Raw genomic sequence first — 18412 nt, forward strand, 5'->3', positions numbered from 1 at the left:
GCTGAAGGAGGGGACGGTCCCCACTCGCCCCCTCCCCTTGTGTGTCCCCTTTTACCACCACGCACACACAGCCCCCTGCTACGGTGTGCAGATGGTCATACTGATGGTCCCTCACCCCCAAGGTGCCGACACAAGTGCTAGCACACGCATTTGGTGGGGGGCTCCCTGCCCCATTTCCCCTGTTTAGCCACCACATTCCTTAATAAAGGGTCCCTCCCCAGCTCTCCTGTCTCCCCTTTAAGCACTGAAAGGCCACTACAAGGTCTCCCCAGAGCCTTCTCCTCCCCATGCTGACCCCCCAGCTCCCTCAGCCTGGCTCTGCAGGAGAGGTGCTCCAGCCTCTGCCCATCCTCCTGGCATCCCCTCGCCCTGCTGCCTGCGCTCGTGTGGGCGCAGCCCAGGACGCGATCACTCACGTTTGGGATTGCGCGGACCCCGAGCACCCCCTTACCCCCTCCCTCACCCCCTCCCTACCCCCAGACCCCCCTTTTCCCTTCCCCTCCCCTCCCCGGGCAGAGGCGGGGCCGCTCCCGCCGGGGTCGCTCCGGGTTGCGCCGCGCTCGGGGGGCGCCGCGCGGGTCCCGCTGCGCTCCGGGGCCGGCACAGCCGGGCAGGACCGAGCCGGGCAGAGCCCAACCGGGCACGGCAGAGCCGGGCAGAGCCGAACCGGGCTGGGCAGAGCTTGGCAGAGCCGGGCAGAGCCGGGCAGAGCCGTGCCATGTACGCGGGGCGCAAGCGGCGGAAGCCGGCGCCCCGAGCGTGAGTGCGGGCGGGGAGCGGGGCTGGGGTCGGGGCCGGGAACGGGACCGGGACCGGGAATGGGACCGGGATCGGGACCGGGAGCGGTGCCGGTGCCCTCGGTGACACGGGCGGGTGGCTGTGCCGGCAGGGCTCGGGCTGCGGCGGCCGACGGCGGCAGGTCCAACCCGTCCAAGCGGCACCGGGAGCGGCTGAACCGGGAGCTGGAGCGGCTGGCGGCGCTGCTGCCCTTCCCCGCAGAGGTGGTGGCCGGCCTGGACAAGCTGTCGGTCCTGCGCCTCAGCGCCGGCTTCCTCCGAGCCAGGAGCTTCTTCAGCGGTGAGTGCCCGGCCGGAGCATCCCCGCGGCCCGTGGGCGTCTGTCCGTCCGTGGGCTGTCCGTCCGTGGGCGTCTGTGCCGGCTCTTGTCACTTCGCCCCAGCCGCAGCCACCCCGGGGCAGGTGAGCAGCCCTACAGGTAGCCCCAAGCAGCAGCGCTGCACAACGCCCTCCGTTCTCCCCGTTTTTATTTTCTTTCCTTTTTTTTTTTTTTCCCCCCTAACGCTGGATTTTCTTGCTCTGACATGGCAAGAATGTCAGCCGCAAGGCTCCAGGAGATGCGCACGCCTCGTGCTTCGGGAAAAGCGGAGCCGGTGCATGTTTGGAATTAGAGGGATCTCTAAAGATTACGTTGATTTTGTTTGTGGGTTCCACTGAAGTAGAAAATTGAAGTTTAGGCTGGAGGGTTTCTGCAAGATCCCGGGCTCAGGCTCTGGCAGGCACAGCTGCAAGGGTAGCGACAGGCTGGGCAGCACAGTTGGGAAGTTTCTCAGCGCAAGTGACAATTTTCCCCCGTTACAATAGCCTGGAGGAATGCTCCTTGTGCTGACGATGAAGAATTACCTGTGATGTGATTACAGTTTATTTGGGAACCTTTTAAAATACGCCGTGTTAAAGACATTCCTGCATTCCACTGGGCTGTTATTGTAATTTGTAGGAGCCCACAGGAGGGGTATTTGGGCAGCACTGGATTTTCCTGTTGAAATACAAGTGGCTTAAAACACCACATGTGACCTCAGAAACATTTTTTTTTAACCCCAAATCACTGAATATATTGAGTGTCTTTTTTTCTTTTTTTTTTTCTTTTTTCTTTTTTTTCCTCCCCTTTTCCATTCTCTTTGAAACATCGCTTGTAGGATTGGCAGGCAGGCGAAATGAAAAATTAATGGCCGGGGAGAGCAGTTGTTTGCCTTGCAGCACCGGGTCGATTTGTTTGTTTGACCGTATCACCTGCATTCTGCGCGCTGCTCGTGCCCTGGCAGGGAGCTGTGCTGCAAGGCTGCAGGCACTGCCCGGACCCCTCTGCATGGTGCCCAGTGGGGCAGCTCGGACCCCCAGGAGCTCATCCTGCCTGCGAGGGTGCCTCCAGAGGGGCCGAGGCAGCAGGGCAGTGCTGGTGATCCTGGGGGCTGCAGAAGCACCGCAGGCTGCCGCGGGGTGGAGGTCCGTGGCGCAGTGCGGGCCTTGCCGGTCTCCTGAAACATGAATGATTTAAAAGCCTGAAGAATTTATAAAATGGAGGGGTGGCAGAGCATTTCCTTAAAACAGTGGTTTCGAAATGGATGGTCTTGTTGCAAAGCATCGCGCCAGAAGTTGTGGGGTGCTTTGGGGTTGTCCTCCTCCCTAGGGATGCTGTGCTGGGACAGGGAAAGCACAGGGTGACCCTGGGGGAGGATGCTCCTCCTGCTCCGTGAGGAGCCACCCCTGGCCAGGGCCATGCACCCAGGGGTCTGACATCCCTGTGTCTCCAGCTCAGTTGGTTTGACTTCAGCAGCTGAGCTGTGAGTGTGTCTGAAGCTATGGGACGGGCATCTCTGGTTTAAGTCAGGTCACAGTGATTCAGGTGTGAGAGCGAGGGGGTAAAGTCCCATCCTTTTTGATGTAAATGGTGCTTGAGCAATGAGGTAAGTCTCTTCTGCTGCTTAAAAAAAGTCTTTTTTGTTTGTTTTTTTTTTTGCTTATTTTTTAAAGACTTTTGATTTAAATAATTTATCTTTAAAAACAACTCTGGGCAAGCCCATCTACAATATCAAGTGATTTTAAGTGACTTTAGTCCACTTCGGTGTGAATGCTGGAGTGATGCTACTCTCTGAGGTGCTGTGCTGAAGCTGAAGTAATACTCACCTTAGGAAGGCTTCTGCAGCATCCAAAATATGCTGCTTTTTCCTCCCTTGACTTTGTTTGTTTTGGTTTTGGTCTCCCTTATGTTTTATTTTTTTCCCTTTGTCTGGCAGGGGAGAGAGTTCAAGGGGTCTGTCTGTCTGTCTGCTCGGTGCTGAGCCGTGAGAGCTGTGCAGCATCCTTGGGAATGCAAAGTAGGATCCCGAGGAAAAAGCTTTAGCTGCTGAGTGCTGACAAGTCCGGTGTGAGATCAGATCAGGAAACACAAGTGTTTTGGGGTCTCTTCTGGTTTATGGAGAGCCACCAGCCTGTCCCATAGGTGAATCAGTCAATTCACCCGGCAGGTTTATGCCAGCTGCCATTTCTCCAGCCCCCTTCTTAAATAATTCATTGCAAGCCAGAAATGCTCTCGCCTCCAGGCTGTTGTTTGTCCCAACCGATTTGAAAATCAGTGACTTTTTAGTTTTATTTGAATACATTGATCTGTGTGTAGATGGTATATGGGGAAGCTTATATGGGCTCAAGGGACTAGAAAACAGATGGTGGATTCAGGATCACGGTCACTGGTAAAATCTGGGGAATCTCTCTCATTTTGTTTCTGGTTCCCAATCATCTTCTGGACGTGTGACAAATTGTTCAAAATGCAGAGCTGGTTTCATAGGCTCTCATGAAGTACATTTGAAGTGCATTTGCATGGCACCGGTCGGGATGGACTGTGTGACTTTGCTGTGGAAGCGACCTGTTCAGCTGGCAGAGACACCGCGTGCAAGAAGCATCTGTGCTTTTACCTGAACATTGCTTTGGGGAGATATTGCCAAAAGGAGCCCCAGTCGGCTGCTGGCACCACGTGTGGCCATGCAGTCCCCTCTTGGCCACACCGCTCCGGGACAGCCTCGGCCCGCATGCGATGCCGGCAGCTCGGCCCGGCGGTGCCTGGCTCCCCCTAATCCCTCCCCGCGGGCCCAGCACGTGCCACCAGCCTGTGGGATCAGCCATGGGGTCTTGTGTGTTGCTTGGCCCGCTTGAAAGCCCAGGGGGTAGAGCCCAAAATGTGCTGGGGACCTGGTTTGGAAAAGGGTCTCTTGCAGCATGTGTCTGCCGCGTGCTAGGAGGCTCGTCCACACCGTGCTTCTTGCAGTGCCTCGTCCTGTGGTGAGCCCAGCTGGCCAGGGGTACAAGAGCTGACACCCCTCACACCCCGAGCACTCGTTCGTCCTCTGGGGGTAATTAGCAGTGCCTCTGAAGCCTCTGTTATCAACAGTGAGCTCTTCAGCATGTGCTTGTCCATTCACTTCGTCAGCTCTCCACCGCCCGTGTGGTTCAGTCACCTACTGCGGGCAGCTGAAGCCCGAAAACCTAGGGGACGGTGTGAGAAAAATAAAGCCTAGTCCTGTGATCACCCGGCTCCCTTGACTACTAGGTAACGAGCTGGCTTCCAGGGGCGCTTTGAGCTGGGAGAGTCTTGTGACTTTCCTTAGGTAGGCCGTTTCCCCGCCGCGTGTTTTCCTTGCCAAATCCTTTTCCCTGGGCCCCATGAGAATGTCTCCAGGAGGTTGCAGTGCGGCAGGGGCAGGGGGTGTCACAGGCAGGACCCAGAGGACTTGGTGCTCTCCCTGAGAGCTGGGGGGTAATGCCAGGTCATGGGGTGCAGGTCCATGGTGGTCCCTGGGACGGGACACGTGTGGCGGAGAGCCCACAGGGGGTGCAGAGAGGTTCTGCAGAGCCGTCAGCACTGCTGGAAACAGCTGGAAGCCCAGCTTCAAATCCAGCTCCTGAACTCGCAGAAGGGAATCACAGCATGGTTTTTATGCTCACAGGCACATTAAAGATCATCTCACCACCATGCCCTGCCATGGGCAGGGACATCTTTCACCAGGCCAGGCTGCCCAAAGCCTCGTCCAGACTGGTTGTGAACACTCTGGTGGTGGGGCACCCACAGCTTCTCTGGGCAGCCTGTTCCAGGGCCCCACCACCCTCACTGCGAAAAAAAATTCTTCCTTGCATCTTATCTGAACCTGCCCTTATTTAGTTTAAAACCATTCCCCCTTCTCCTGTCAAAGTTTGTGGATTATCATCAAGGATTGTCATCACTTGGAGGACAGTGGCTTGCCTGCGTTAGGAGCTTTCAAACCCTCCTAAGTGCTGGAAGAAGAAGGGAAAGCCTGGCACATCTTTGTCCTCTTTGTCCTTGTTTAAACCTCCGCTTGTGCTTCTCCCTTTGAGACCCATGTGCCTTCAGTGATGCAACAGGGACGTGTAGTTGAGGCCTCCTTGCTTTTAAAAGTGCAATTAGATCTTTTAACAGGGTATTCATTATTCACCACGCGCTGTCACAGAACTGGCTGTGTCTGTACCGTTCAGACAAGGGATAAATAATTAATCCATTTAATGAAATTGGTGCCAGTGGGGAGCTGTGGCAGGTATTATGAAACAGTAAGTAGCACTGCAGTATACATTAAGGATAAGCAAGGGGAAGTTTGGGAAGTATTTGCCAGTTGCTAGAAAATGGGATCCACGCAGCACAATGGGGAGAAATGAAGTGATGTGTCAGCAAGCTGGGGAAGAGATGGCTCTGCTGCCCAGGGTCAGCAAATCTCTGCCTGCTTCTCTCACCATTTCCTTGATGCTCTTTCCTTCTAGCTTGTTTCAAACCCTCCACATCAAGGGAGCAGCTCACTACTGCCACCAAGTCACTTGGCATCCTTGCCTGAGGAATTTGCATCGGCTAGGGAGAGCTCAGTTCGTGACAAATCATAAAAAAATAAGTAATAATAATCCAGAACAGGATACACTTCACTGAGTGCATGTTCCTGTTCTTTGCTTCTCAAAGTAGCCGGAGACGTGTAAGCTTGTTGTGAGATGTGTGCGTTAAATCAGAGAGCACTGATCAGACTTGGCATGCTGACAGTGTAGCGATGAGAGAAGCTGGAGAGGCAGGTAGCGGTGCTCTGCCTGGCACTACAGCTGTGCTCCAGCTTTTCACCACTTGGTAATAATAACTCCCATCTCTGCTGGAAAATCACAGAACCTCAAGAGCTTTTGTTTCTATCTCTCTCTCTCTTTTTTTTTTTTTTATTTTTTTTTTTTATTTTCAGCTTACAATATTCTGTTTCTTCTTTGCAAGCCAGTGCAGGAAAACAGTGTTGAGGTGTTATTTAATGCATGGGTGTGTGAGCAGAGCTGTGGGTTGTGCTGCCCGTGAGCTTCTCGACGGGTGGCTATAAAAGGAAGATTGGGAAATACATCCTGATGAGGTTTTACTTCTATATGAGTAAAAATCCTACATTTGGAGAATTGGCAAAAGGAAGAAGGAAAGAGTCAGCTAGAAGTCAATTTTATTTAAAAGGACATCTCTCCTTCTCCCAACATCAGCTGAAACTAATAATTGGCATGCAGGTGTCCCTACCATTGCTTGCAGGTGGGTTTGGTGCTTTCTTGCCTTATTTAAATGATGCCAACAGCACTGGGAAAGCACTCTCTGTTGCTGCTTTTGAAGAGCTGCAAGGTGGTTGAGTTCTCTTCTGCCTCTCCTGTACCAACTCCTGGGTTATGTTTTGGAGGCTTCTTGCTTTCCTCCTCAGGCTGTGGCTGATGCAAAATCCTGTTCCCGCTTCAAGGTTTCGCATGCGTGGAGAGAAGGGAAGGGGGCTGGGAGATATCCTCTCAAAAATGTTAATACCGGCTTGTTGGTGCAGAGATTCCTCAGGTCTGCAAAGCCCTTGCAGGTTCAGGAGTTCACCGGCAAACCTGGTAGGTGGCGAGGTGTGCCTTCAGCCTCATGTGAAGCAGCTTCCCAAGGCTGGGACCCCTGGCTCCCAATCTACTGCTCCTGGGGGTGGCAGCTCTGCATGAGGATCAGCATTCTTCCTGGCAGGGTCATTATGGGATGCTCCTGGAGCCCTGGGGGCTGTGGGGTAACCAGAGAACCCTTGGGGATGGCGGTAGCCTGCCAGGTTGTGTGTGGCGCGGTGGGGCTGTGAGCAGAAGTGGTAGAAATGCAATGCCCAGCCTGCTGTGGGAAGGGAGATTTTTCTTCTTCTACAATAAAAGTCTTTTTGTGGCAAAACAGCCTGCAGGTCCTGGCTGAAGGTATTTGTTCTTTGGAGAAATAGCAGGAAAAATGTGCAAGCCTTTCCTCGCCTTCCTCCTCCAGCTGCCAGCAGCAAAGGCAATGCCAGTGGCTGGAGTGGCACCATGCCAGATGTCCTCAGAAAAAGCTGCTCCTCTCCCTTTTTTTCTTTCCTGCAAAGGCCTTTCTGGGGTTATACAGTAAGGGTGAAGCTCATGTCCTGTCTCCCCGCCGGACGCAGCTGGCGTGAAGGCAGGCGCTCCCCTGGGGATGAGCTTTCCCTGCTCGCCCAGGGTAGCGGGGAGGGAGCCAGGGCAGGATGCGGCGGTGGCTCTCTGCTCCATCAGCCTGATGTGCTGCGACAGCCCTGCTGAATTGCTGACCCACGGGGCTATTTGTGGGGAGATGAAGCCTGGGGACACCAAGCAGGAGGCCTGCCCACGATGCCCATGGCCGAGAGCAGGTCTGCGTGGGGTTCTGTGGGTGGCTTGATGGGAAACGTGCTGTTCGGTGGAGGTTGGGGAAACCCTTGTGGGAAATGTGGTTTGGTGGCAGATGTTGGCACAGAGATGATGTGTCATCCTCTGATTTTAACTGCTGTCTACTCTGGCCCCAAAGCTCAGGGGCAGCCCAGATGCTGATAGTGAAGCGTATTTTTAGTCAGTGTTTGTGATCCGAGTCCATTACTCACAAGTCTTCCTTCTGAAGGCAAATATCAAGTCATTACACCAGACCTCTTCAACCCTTCAGTCACTCTTTTATCAACCAGGTTTATTTTTATCCTGCACCTCCAGCACAGCTGTCTGGGAGCTGGCAGGGGAGGAGGAAGACCTTTAATAATTCATAATCCCTGCGTCTTCCTCGCAGGGATCAGAAGGGCGAGTGGCTCTGCTTCCTGGGGCTGCTGGAAGGTGCTGCCCAGGACACTGGCGCAGCCTTGCAGGGAGAGGTGTCTCTATTCTTGTATGTGTGTGTGTTTTGCTGTGCTCTGCTGTGAGCTATGGCTTGTCTTAAATTGATTGCATAAACCCTTCTTAACAAGACAAACGATGAGAGATTGTTTTTCCCAGCCCATGAGCTTACTAAACATGTCCTCTTGCAGTACGGGGGTGCAGGCGGTTGCTGGCAGACTCAGGACCTCATAGTTCTGCTGATGCACGTCTGTTTTGGAGATCTCTGGCTTTAACTGCTCTTTACTTGGGGGTTGTTAAAGATCTGGGAATAAGATTAAAACAAAATAGGAATTTTGAGGTTATGGAGGGGTGGGGGGAAATGTCCTGTTGAAGTCAGCTCTGAAGGGGTGAAGCAAAGGGCTGGCAGAGCTTCACAGCTTCCCCGGGCAGCAGTGCCCAGCTTTGTGGCCAGGGCTGTGTTTCGGGCTCTGGTGGCAGTGACCTGGGAGCGTTACTGCAGCACTGACATCCCTTCCCTCTGCTTTGCTGCAGTTGCTCTGAAAAACCACGGTGCCACCGAAGCAGAGAGGGATGGAGACTGTGACGGCAGCCCCGCTCCAGGCACGGCAGTGGCAGCAGTACCGGAGGGCGAGCTGCTCCTGCAGGTTAGTGGTGCTCTCCAGCCTCCTCCCCCTGGCAGATGCCTTCAAGGGCATTTTCATCTCATCCCCTTCCCAGCTCCTTTGAGCTTTCCCAAAAAGCAGGCTGCTCTGTCATTTAGCCCTGGATGTCTGGGTGAGGACAGCCAGCTCTTCTCCTCCGCTGTGGTGTGCGAATGGGCTGTGGGTGTAACGCAGGAGCCAAGCACAGCAAGGCGTCTTGAGAAAGGTTTTCAAACAGGGGATGTTCTCCAAACTGTGGTGAAAACAGGGAAGGAAATGTTGTGGAAGGCTTCTCTGTTTTTCAGGCAGAGGCACAACATCACTAGGAGCAGATGACCGCTGTGCTCAGGGTATTCTCATACACATGCCCGTGCATCATAGCATCCCGGGAGCTCTGTGAGAAGCACGTGGCTGGCTCCTTTGGAGATGCTGGAGGCACCCCACGTCTGTGCTTCTCCATCTGGCTCGGGGGGATGAGTGGGTTTGTCCCCCCCATGGAGCTCCTCCACTCCCTCCGAGCCCAAAGGTCTCGCTCTGGGAGCTGGGCAGCCCCGGCGCCTGTCCAGAAGCTCACTCAGCAGGAATTATAATTACTGTCTTGCCTGGTTGCTGGGGAGCCAGGATCTCGGTGCCTCATGAGAGAAATGCTGGTTAATAACCAAAACCCTGAGGGGTTTCTGCTGTCAAAGCACAGAGCTGTGGATGTAGCTGTACCGCGGGCAGCGGGGCTGGCCAGGGGTTGATGCCCTGCTCATCACACCCCTCCCAGAGCTTGGGGCTGCCCTTACAGAGGCACCAAGCGAGGGGCTGAAAGCTCTGGCTTCAGGTTTGGGTCTCGCAGGGGCTCTCCTGTGGGATGCTGGATGTGGCACGTGGTCAGGATTTGCCTCCGTGCCATGGGGGAAAAACTCCTCCAGGTTAAAAACCTACATCTGCTCTGTCTGCCACCTTGGATGCCTGATATTCCTTTCTCTCATCTCGTGGCCCACCCTGTTCCTCCCCCTCTGCTCCCGAGGTTTTCCAGCCTTATGTTTTTGGTCTGTTCTTGTCCATAAGGTGGCCTTCAGCAGGCTCAGTCTGCCTGTTGGGTGGTGTGACAAGGAAGGATGGGGCGCTGCAAGACCTTGCTCGCTGCCACCGCGGTGGGACAGTGCCTCCAGAGCTGCTCAAAGGGTTAAAGTGCACTTGGCAGCACTAATTAACCTCTGCAGCAGATTCCCACACACTGAGATCAACCCCTGTAAATAGAGAGAGCGTTTGTGCCTGGGATAAAGGGAAGGGGAGGGGGGAGAAACGTGGACCAGGACAATGAAGCAGGAATTGGCAGCAACAATAGCCGGACTTGGCTGGGCTGACACGCTAGACCCTAATTAATCCTGATGTCTGTACATGATGAAGCGAGGGAAGCAGGACGGGGCTGGCTGCCCTGGCTGCAGCCAGGTTAGTGGTACAGGGAGGGTTTTGGCTGTGCAACAACCAACTGGGACAGCTCCAAGGATGGTGGGGCAGCTCCTCTGCACCTCGTAGTCCTCACGGATCTCCAGGGGTCAAGGACGCTGTCCCTGGTCCCTTCCTGCCAGGGCAACACCCAAATTACCACCCAGGTTTGTGAGGCTGGTAGGAATGAGCCTTTCTGGGGGCGGACAGAGGCTCTGACCAGCTTGGCCCCTTCCTGCCAGGGAATGCAGTGCTCCCTTGGGTGTTGGCTTTGCGGACCTGGAGCTCAAGGAGAGGACAGAAGGGCCACTGAACTGTAAAACGTGTTACAAAACAAAAACAAAACCACATGAAGCAGTGTAGCATTAAAAATGCATCAGAAACTTAGGGTTGGTGGCTGTGTTTGCTGTTTTCTGTGGGGAGGGCTTAGTTCTTCAAGCCTGCAGGGGCAGAGGAGCCTGAGCATTTGTTTTATACGAGCAGGCCACAGCATTCAGTGAGCACCTCCAGCCTCCTTGGGTGGAGGACATGCACAGGCTCTTCTGGCACCTGGGGAGGCCAGCAGGGATGCAAACCTGGGAGCCAGCCAGGCAGACACAGGTTAACCTTAAATGCAGCCCATGTGAAGTGCTGTTTTGATCCCCGATTGTCAAAAAGGCTTCTTTCTGCCAGAGTACTAGAACGGACCAGTTCCCGATGGTGTCTGGATTCATTCTGCAACTGGTTCTCAGATCTGCGTTCACTCTTCGCTTAGGATGAGGATAAATGTCCAAATCTGAATCCGAGTGAGGATGGAAGCAAAGTTTTCCATCAGTTCTGATTAGGGAACGCTCGGGCAGCTGCATGGAAGAGAGCTACATGACCTCAGAGAAACCCAGCAGAAGGTACTGTCTGCTTTGAGTGAGCACAGCTCCGCTGGCACGGATCCCACTGCTCTCCAGTCAGCCTCCAGTTGGCAGGATTTAACCGAGCGGGGCAAAACGGAGGAAATCTAAGAATAAGCTGTAGGCTTGATCTCTGCTAGGTAAAGCAGGATCGCTCCAGGTGGGGCAGAGCAGCAGAGATCGGGAGTCTCCTGCCTCCTTATTGCCCTCACGGAGTGTTTCTGCAAGGGGGAGAAGTAAATGCAGAGGATCAGCTGGTGCTGTCCAGGGCTGCTGTGCTACCGAGCAGGACCTGGAGATGTTCCTTCGCTCACAGATCCTGGTGGGCCCAGCAGGGAGATGCGGTTGGAAAGGCTTTGTCTTCTCCCAGGGCTTCTGTGCTTTGTTTTGTGCTTTGTCTTGGGGCAGTGGAGGGGCCGGGGCTTGGGGCAACCAGTGTCTGAGCAGAACAAAATGTGCCCTCCTGCTAGAAGAGGGTGATGTGAGCATGGCATACACCTGCGGACCTCCTCTCTCTCTTAGGCACTCAATGGCTTCGTGCTGGTGGTAACGTCAGAAGGGCTGATATTTTACTCCTCGCACACGATCCAGGACTATCTGGGATTTCATCAGGTTGGTGGAACACCGCTGGCTGGCAGCGATGGGTTTGCAGGGTGGATTTTCCCTTGGTAGTAGAGAATAGCCTGAAGTTCCCTGGTGGGGATTGCAGGGTCTTTGGAGGGTTGCATGTACAGGGAAGAAGGCAAGACCTTGTCTGTGGCTGCTGGGTGGCCTGACCCGTTACCGTCACCCCAGACCATCCCTTCTTTCTAGGGGCTCAAAAATCATCACAGAGGGGAGCAGGGACTGAGACCTGCAATATACGAAGCCCTGTACCCTCCCTTTGAGTTCAGTGGCTTGGGAATTGGAGATGTGAAGTGCCCTTGCTTCGAGAGATGAGAGAGTTAAGTGTCTGAAGAGGGTCTTTGCAGGCACACTAGTAAAGCCTCATCTGGAAGAAAAACCTCATCTCAGTGGAATGGGGAGTTTCTTATCTTCTAAAAATGTGAAGTTTCCTGGTGCCCGAGAGACTGCAGGCTCCTGGGAGCGTGCATGGAGGCTAGGCTACAGTCAGGGCTGTAATTCCTCCAGGGCAGACAGGCTGGGAACTGACTCATTGCTTGTTGAGCATTCACACAGGGCTGTGTGAGAAGGAAGAGAAAATTCCCCTTTCTCACCATCCCAGCGCTGCAGGGTCAGGGAAGATGAGAAGCACCACAATCTCCTTTGGAAGGACAGCTCCCCAGGGCCACTGCTCAGCCCTGCTTCCTCTCCACATTGTGCAGCAGGCAGCATTTGCCACGTAAGGCAGCAAACACCGTGTTGGCTCACCGTAGCATCCCCTCTGCATTCGTGTCTCTGCCCGAGCAACTGTGGGGATTTTCGCAGTGGTCTTGTGAACTTGGACCCTGTGTTGTCAGACGTGGTCACGGGGAGGTGTCAAAGCAACTCTGTTAGCCCAGAGATGCTTTCCACCAGCCAGGCTGGCAGGCTGATGTTCATGGCTCTGCTGTGGGGGATGCCTGGGGCTCCCTGCCCAGTTTGCCTTTGGGCACCCGTTCACCTGGGTGACCTGCAGTAAATCCTGTAAGGCTCCAATGCTTTGTGGTTATCTGAGCACCCAAATAACCTGGAAGCAACTGGGTCAAATTTACTAGGAAATTAGGCTTCCCATCAAGCCTGTAGTAGGCGTGGTGTTGCTTGCACACAGCTGGACTTCCCCAGCCTGTGCTGGGTAGATGAGAACCCTCCACCCAGGCAGAGAGAGCAAGTCCTGGAGCTCTTGGGAACAGTGTAGAGATGTGGCAGCTTTGCCTTCGTAACTCATCACCAGGATTTTGAAGGAAAACACGCAAAGAGGACGCACTGGGGAAACTGGGGGACTGACAGGCTCTTTCAAGGTGAAAATCAGCACCCGGGGGCAGGCCACGTTGCTCACGCATTGCTTTTTCCTCTAGACAGATGTCATGCACCAGAGTGTCTTCGAGCTGATCCACAGCGAGGACCAGCAGGAATTCAGGCGCAACCTCCACTGGGCTCTCAGCCCGCCCCACACTCCCGAGGGGGAGCCCTCTCCTGAAGGTAGGCACAGGCTGGGAAGCAGGCACGGCCAGCACGAGCTGCTCTGTTCCCTCTCTGCACTGTGGAACCAGCTACCAGCCGCATGGGGTTTGTGTCCTTGTGGCTCATCCAACACGCCGTGGCTCTGCCGAGACTTCTGTCCCCGTGCTCTGCAGATGCTTCAGTCCCCTGGGGACTGTGACCACCAGCCTCTGGCTCCTCTCTCAGCTCCTATCTTCTTATCTCCTGCAGGGAGGAAGAGTCTTGGCTCTTCTGCTGCTGCCTACAAGCCCGATCAGCTGCCCCCAGAAAACTCTTCCTTCCTGGAAAGGAGCTTCGTGTGCCGGTTTCGCTGCCTCCTGGATAATTCCTCTGGCTTCCTGGTGAGTACAGGGCTGCTCTGCAGCAGGCTCCCCCTAAGGGTTTCATGCTGCTGTTGGAGCTTAAAAGTTGGCCTTGAAGGACCTGGTATGCTTTTCTGTCGTGTGTAGTATCTGCCTACCTCAAGAAGGAGATTTTTTTTGTGTGTTTTTTCTTATATTTTGTCTGTATGTACAACCTCTTCCTGAGGGATATGTTCCTCTCCTCTCAGAGGTACCAAATCTTACACTAAACTGCTTTTTCTCCACATGGGCCAGCAGTGGGGAGCTGCTGGGGGAGAAAGCAAATGGGAGCTGCTGCCCTGGGGAGCTGAGTGCAGCATCCCTCTAAAACCCTGTCTTATTTTAGAGGGGAGTACTGCCTGCGCTCACCTGGGAGTGGGGGAGTTGCGAGGGACAGCACTTCAGGAGCACCAGTTGGTGGGATCTGTGGTGTTACCCTGGCTGGGGCTGTGGGAGACCCGTGCAGAACACGTGAACCTCCTCAGTTTGGAGGTTCACCCAAACTGAGTTCACCCAGTTCTGTGTGGCACTGACTTCTTCTCTTTCTAGGCTCTAAACCTTCAAGGCAGACTGAAATTCCTTCATGGGCAGAACAAAAGGTCTGAAGATGGGTCTGCACTCCCCCCTGAGCTTGCTCTTTTTGCCATCTCCACCCCGTTGCAGCCCCCATCCATCCTGGAGATCAGAACCAAGAACATGATCTTCAGGACAAAGCACAAGCTGGACTTCACCCCCTTGGCGTGTGATGCCAAGTAAGTGGCAGAGTTTATTTGGGGTAATGAAGTAAGTGGCAGAGCTGAGCCGAGGGGTGTTTCTGCATGCTTACTGCACGCTAGTTTGTGTTGTGCCCAGTGATTTCTGCCTCTCAGCCGGGTCCATTCTTCCTCTTCTGCAGGGGGAAGATTGTTTTGGGCTACACCGAGGCAGAGCTACGGATGTGTGGCACGGGCTACCAGTTTGTCCATGCTGCTGACATGCTGTACTGTGCCGAGAACCATGTCAGAAGTAAGAGTCCTTTTCCCTGGTCCCTTGGTGCCCACCTCTGAGGTTGGTACTATGAGCAGCTCCTTTAGCACTGTGTCAAGCCAGGCCCATAGGACGCTTTGCTTTACGCCTTGCTGTGATGCTCTTGTCACTCTGTAGGGAGCTCGGGGTGGTGAGCAGTGAGGTGTATCTAGCCAGGGTGGTGTCCCCTGCATGTGCCAGCCAGGACATCCTTCAGCTGTGCCCCTGCTGCTTATCGCTGTGGGAAACAGCAGCGTTGCTGGAGGCAGCCCTGCCTCGGGTGATGTGCTGACGGGCCCCTGTATGTGTGCTTCCTCCCGGCAGTGATGAGAACGGGGGAGAGCGGCCTGACGGTGTTCCGCCTGCTGACCAAGGACAAGCGCTGGAAGTGGGTGCAGGCCAACGCGCGGCTCGTCTACAAGAACGGCAAGCCCGAGTACATCCTCGTCACACAGAGACCCCTCGTGTGAGTGCCGGGCAGGATGCTCTATTTGTCCATGCTTCTTCTGTCTTTTAAAGGAGCAGCTGTAAGATGCAGTGCTCTCATGCTCTTTCAGCCACATGTCCCTCTGCAGGGCCTCCACAAGAAGGGGAGAGCGCTGAGCAATGCTCATATCCCTGCTCTGGTGTCCTGGGCTGACCCTGGTGGCTGCTGTGGGGATATGTGGGTGCAGGAGCAGCAGGGACCTCCAATGTGCTTGCAGGATGGCAGCAGCCCAGCACTCCTGTCCTTGGGGTCTGCAGCACGGAGGAGAGGTGCAAAGGCTTGGCTTCTGTCTGGCTCCACTACCCTCTGCATTTTAAGCATCTGTTGGTTTTGCTACAGATGTTTGTGGGTTTTTTTGTGCATGTATATATTTAAATATATATACGTGTGCATTCATTTGCACATAAATGTGTGTGTGCACACATGGGACCATGTGTCCCATCATTGGACATGGGCTGGTTGTAGCAAAGGGGCTTTAGGTTTCAGGATTCACAATTCTGCTCTGCAGAAGCAGTTTACAGAGTGTGTGCACATACGGATTGTGGTCTCCTCTTCCTGCTCTGCAGAGATGAAGAAGGAGGAGAGCACCTTCGAAAACGGTCCATGCATCTTCCCTTCACCTTTGCTACCGGAGAAGCACTCTTGTACCAAAGTGCTTACCCTCTCCCAGGCTTCTTGGATGCTTTCCAGAGCAAAGGGAGGAGCAGCAAGTCCAAGAAGCCCTCCCACAGCAACGGAGGGCACTCCCAGAAGGACAGCATTGCCTCCAGTTCTTTGCTGGGTGCCGTGCTGCAGCAGGACAAGGCAGCATATGTATCTCACCCATCTCCTGCACCTAGCCACTCGTTCAGCAGCAGTTTCTTGGGCTGCCTTGAGGACATGTCCTCGCTGGGTGCAGAAGGAGAGGCCCAGAGCATGGACACTGCTCTGATTTCCTCAAGGGAAGACAGCTTCAAAAAGGAGCTGGTGGATTTGCAGCAGGAGGACCCTCTCTTGGCCACCCTGGACTCTCTGTCGATTAACAGCGACGAGAGCTGCTCCAACAGTGAGTTCTTCAGTGCTCTGGAGAGCCTGGGGCTGAACGCCGAAGACCTGGAGCTCCTGCTGCTGGATGAGAAAATGCTGATGGTCAACATAGACCCTGCCCGCACCCCGAACCTGAGCGACTTCCTCACCGACAACGAGATCCTCTCCTACATCCACGCCACGCTGGTGAACAAGCCTGAGGGAGACCCCCAGGCCTGCCCCCTGCCAGGCACCACCTCAAGCCCACCTGGAGGCTCGGCTGCGTACCCAGCCCAGCAAACACAGCAGCCTGGCGTTGTCCCAGGCCAGGCCACAACTCTGCTGTGGGATCAGCCCCTCCGTGAGGCACCAGGGCAGCTGTCCCCACTGCCCTTGAGGCCAGCAGAGAAAGGGAAGGAGCCATCTGGAGGCTTGCAGTGGAGGCCTGCTGGGGAGGAGAGCCTGCTCCGCTTCCTCCACCTGGCACAGGGCACCCCGTGGGCCAAAGCTGCCGGCTTGCCCCTGGGAGCCCCGCACCCACAGGGGGTTCAGCAGCCAGAGGGTGGCTTCCTGGCCATGCATCCCAGCCAAGGGGACATTCTCCAGACCTTCTCCTTTCCCAGCCAGTGCCAGGGGCGTGGGGCACCGACAAGGCAGCCAAAATGCAAGGCTGGCTGGCACTTGCTGATGGACAGGTTGTGTGGCCACCGTTCCCCCTCTTCTCCACACTCCCTTCCCACGAGCAGCAATAGCCCGTGGCAGGACTATGTCTCCCCACTCCTGACAGCCCCAGCTCAGCCTGATTTTTGTGGCGTCAGCCAAGACTTGATCTCCCAGCACCAGGGCTGCTTGGGTCCAGCACCTGGGCCTGGCGTGCCAGCAGTGGACTTTAACCTAAATGGATTGTGCAGCGTGGAAACCCTGGGCACTGGGGAGTCCCAGGAGGAGATGATTCCATACTTGGGGTTTTTCCCCCCTTCCTCATACCAGCTTATTCCTGAAAAGCAGCCAAGCCCTGTCCGCTCCATGCCCCAGTACCCTTTCCTGAGCCCACCTGCAGAGCGCTTTGGTAGCATCAGCAGCGTGCTGGAGGCACCCAGGAATTCCTGTGGGGTGCACACCTCCGTGCTGAGCCTGGACACAAGATGTCAGGTAAGGCCCTCTCTGCTCCTATGCTGGGATTTCCTGGGCGTCTTAGCACAGGAAAGGCACCTGTTGGGTAGGCAGGATTCACCCTGCTCTGCCAGTGTGTGGCCAGAAAGACTTCAGAGGCTTTTCTTTGCACCAGGAGTTGCAGAGCAAGGGATCAGAACATGGGCTCTTTCCTTTAGAAGGTGTCTGGTGTCCACATGGCTTGTTTTGTTCTTTCTGAGTAAGGAATAATTCCAGCCATGCTCTGGTAAGCTTTGATGGGTGGCACATCAGGTGCTGATCTGCTGTCCCCTCTTACAGGCACAGAGATGAGGTCTGTCGGGGGGTTTCAGGTGCCTTAAATGTCCCCGGACAAGATCCACCAAGACTCTGCTGAATTCCTGAGGTAGCTTTTTAACAGCTCTGCCAGTAAAACCCTGCCAAGCGCCTCAGCACCCTCTTTCCTCCCTCTTCTTGTAGCCTGACAGCAGCTGCGTTTTGCCCGGTGCTCGGATGGGGCTCCCCGGAGACGTGCCCAAGGGCAGCCCCGCTCCCTCCTGCAAGCTGCGCCCTCATGCAGAAGTGCTGCCAGATCACCCCCACGCCTCCAGCAGTGACTTCTATCTCTAGGAGAGCAGGACCAGACCCAGCAAAGTGGGGTCATTCACTGGGGATGGAGCTGCCTTCCAGCTGTGGACAACAAACCTTCTCCCTACCATGTGTGTCCTGTCCTGGCTTCCCACCACCCTGCCCCTGCAGAGGCTCCATGTGCTGGTCCCCTGGGGGCACCTAGGATGTGGTGTTCGTGTGGCAAACCCTGCACTTTGCCAAGGATTGGGGAGATGGGAAAGGTTTCCCCCTGTGCTGTTAAATTTCCTGCCATCCTGGCCAGGCACCTGTGGCAGCAGTCATGTTGTATGGATGCTGCCTGTTTCATAAAGAAAGCTGAGGGCTGGCTTGTGTTCCTGTGTTGCACTGGTCCTTGCCAGATTTCTGCGTGTCCCAAGCATTCCCATGTTAGGGTCTAGATTAGGTGTCCTGTACAGGACACTCTGGCTGATGGTTTTGCTGTGTTGTGTGTGACATGCCCAGCTTGGCTGATAACCAGTTTCTCTTCTGGCTGACTGGGTCTGACCCTCTCTGTTCATTCTCAAGCACCAGGAGCAGGCTGGCCTGTAAGCCATACCTTGTACTTGTGCCTAAAAAGACCGCAGGTAAGTAGTGGAGCTGACTAACCGAAGGAAAAGATTTCAGACTTACACTTTATTGATTTTTTTTTTTACAGTAATGATACTTGACTTTAAGTACTGATATAGTGATATTTTCCCACAGAGAAGAAATACAGCCCATATGTATGTATATAGCATGAGTTGACAGATATTTTTGTCATTCCACTAGAGGAAAAAAGAGTCTCTTAGCTTCTGGCTTCCCAAAGAGT

The 18412-nt window shown here is 54.7% G+C and overlaps 1 protein-coding gene across 1 annotated transcript; it reads left to right on the plus strand.

Moving 5' to 3' along the window:
* Positions 1-718: 718 nt before the first annotated feature.
* On the plus strand, positions 719-17728 carry LOC311438556 (aryl hydrocarbon receptor-like; the record flags this gene model as incomplete). Its single annotated transcript, XM_084523036.1, has 11 exons — positions 719-759; positions 890-1077; positions 8433-8545; positions 11386-11475; positions 12861-12984; positions 13216-13346; positions 13896-14098; positions 14242-14351; positions 14676-14817; positions 15405-16995; positions 17455-17728. 11 exons carry the CDS (start codon positions 719-721, stop codon positions 17602-17604), a joined length of 2883 nt encoding a protein of 960 aa, XP_084379162.1. The 3' UTR covers positions 17605-17728.
* Between the last annotated feature and the right edge of the window lie 684 nt (positions 17729-18412).

Source organism: Aythya ferina (assembly GCF_964211825.1).
Source record: "Aythya ferina genome assembly, chromosome: 6".
Taxonomy (NCBI): Eukaryota; Metazoa; Chordata; class Aves; order Anseriformes; family Anatidae; genus Aythya; species Aythya ferina.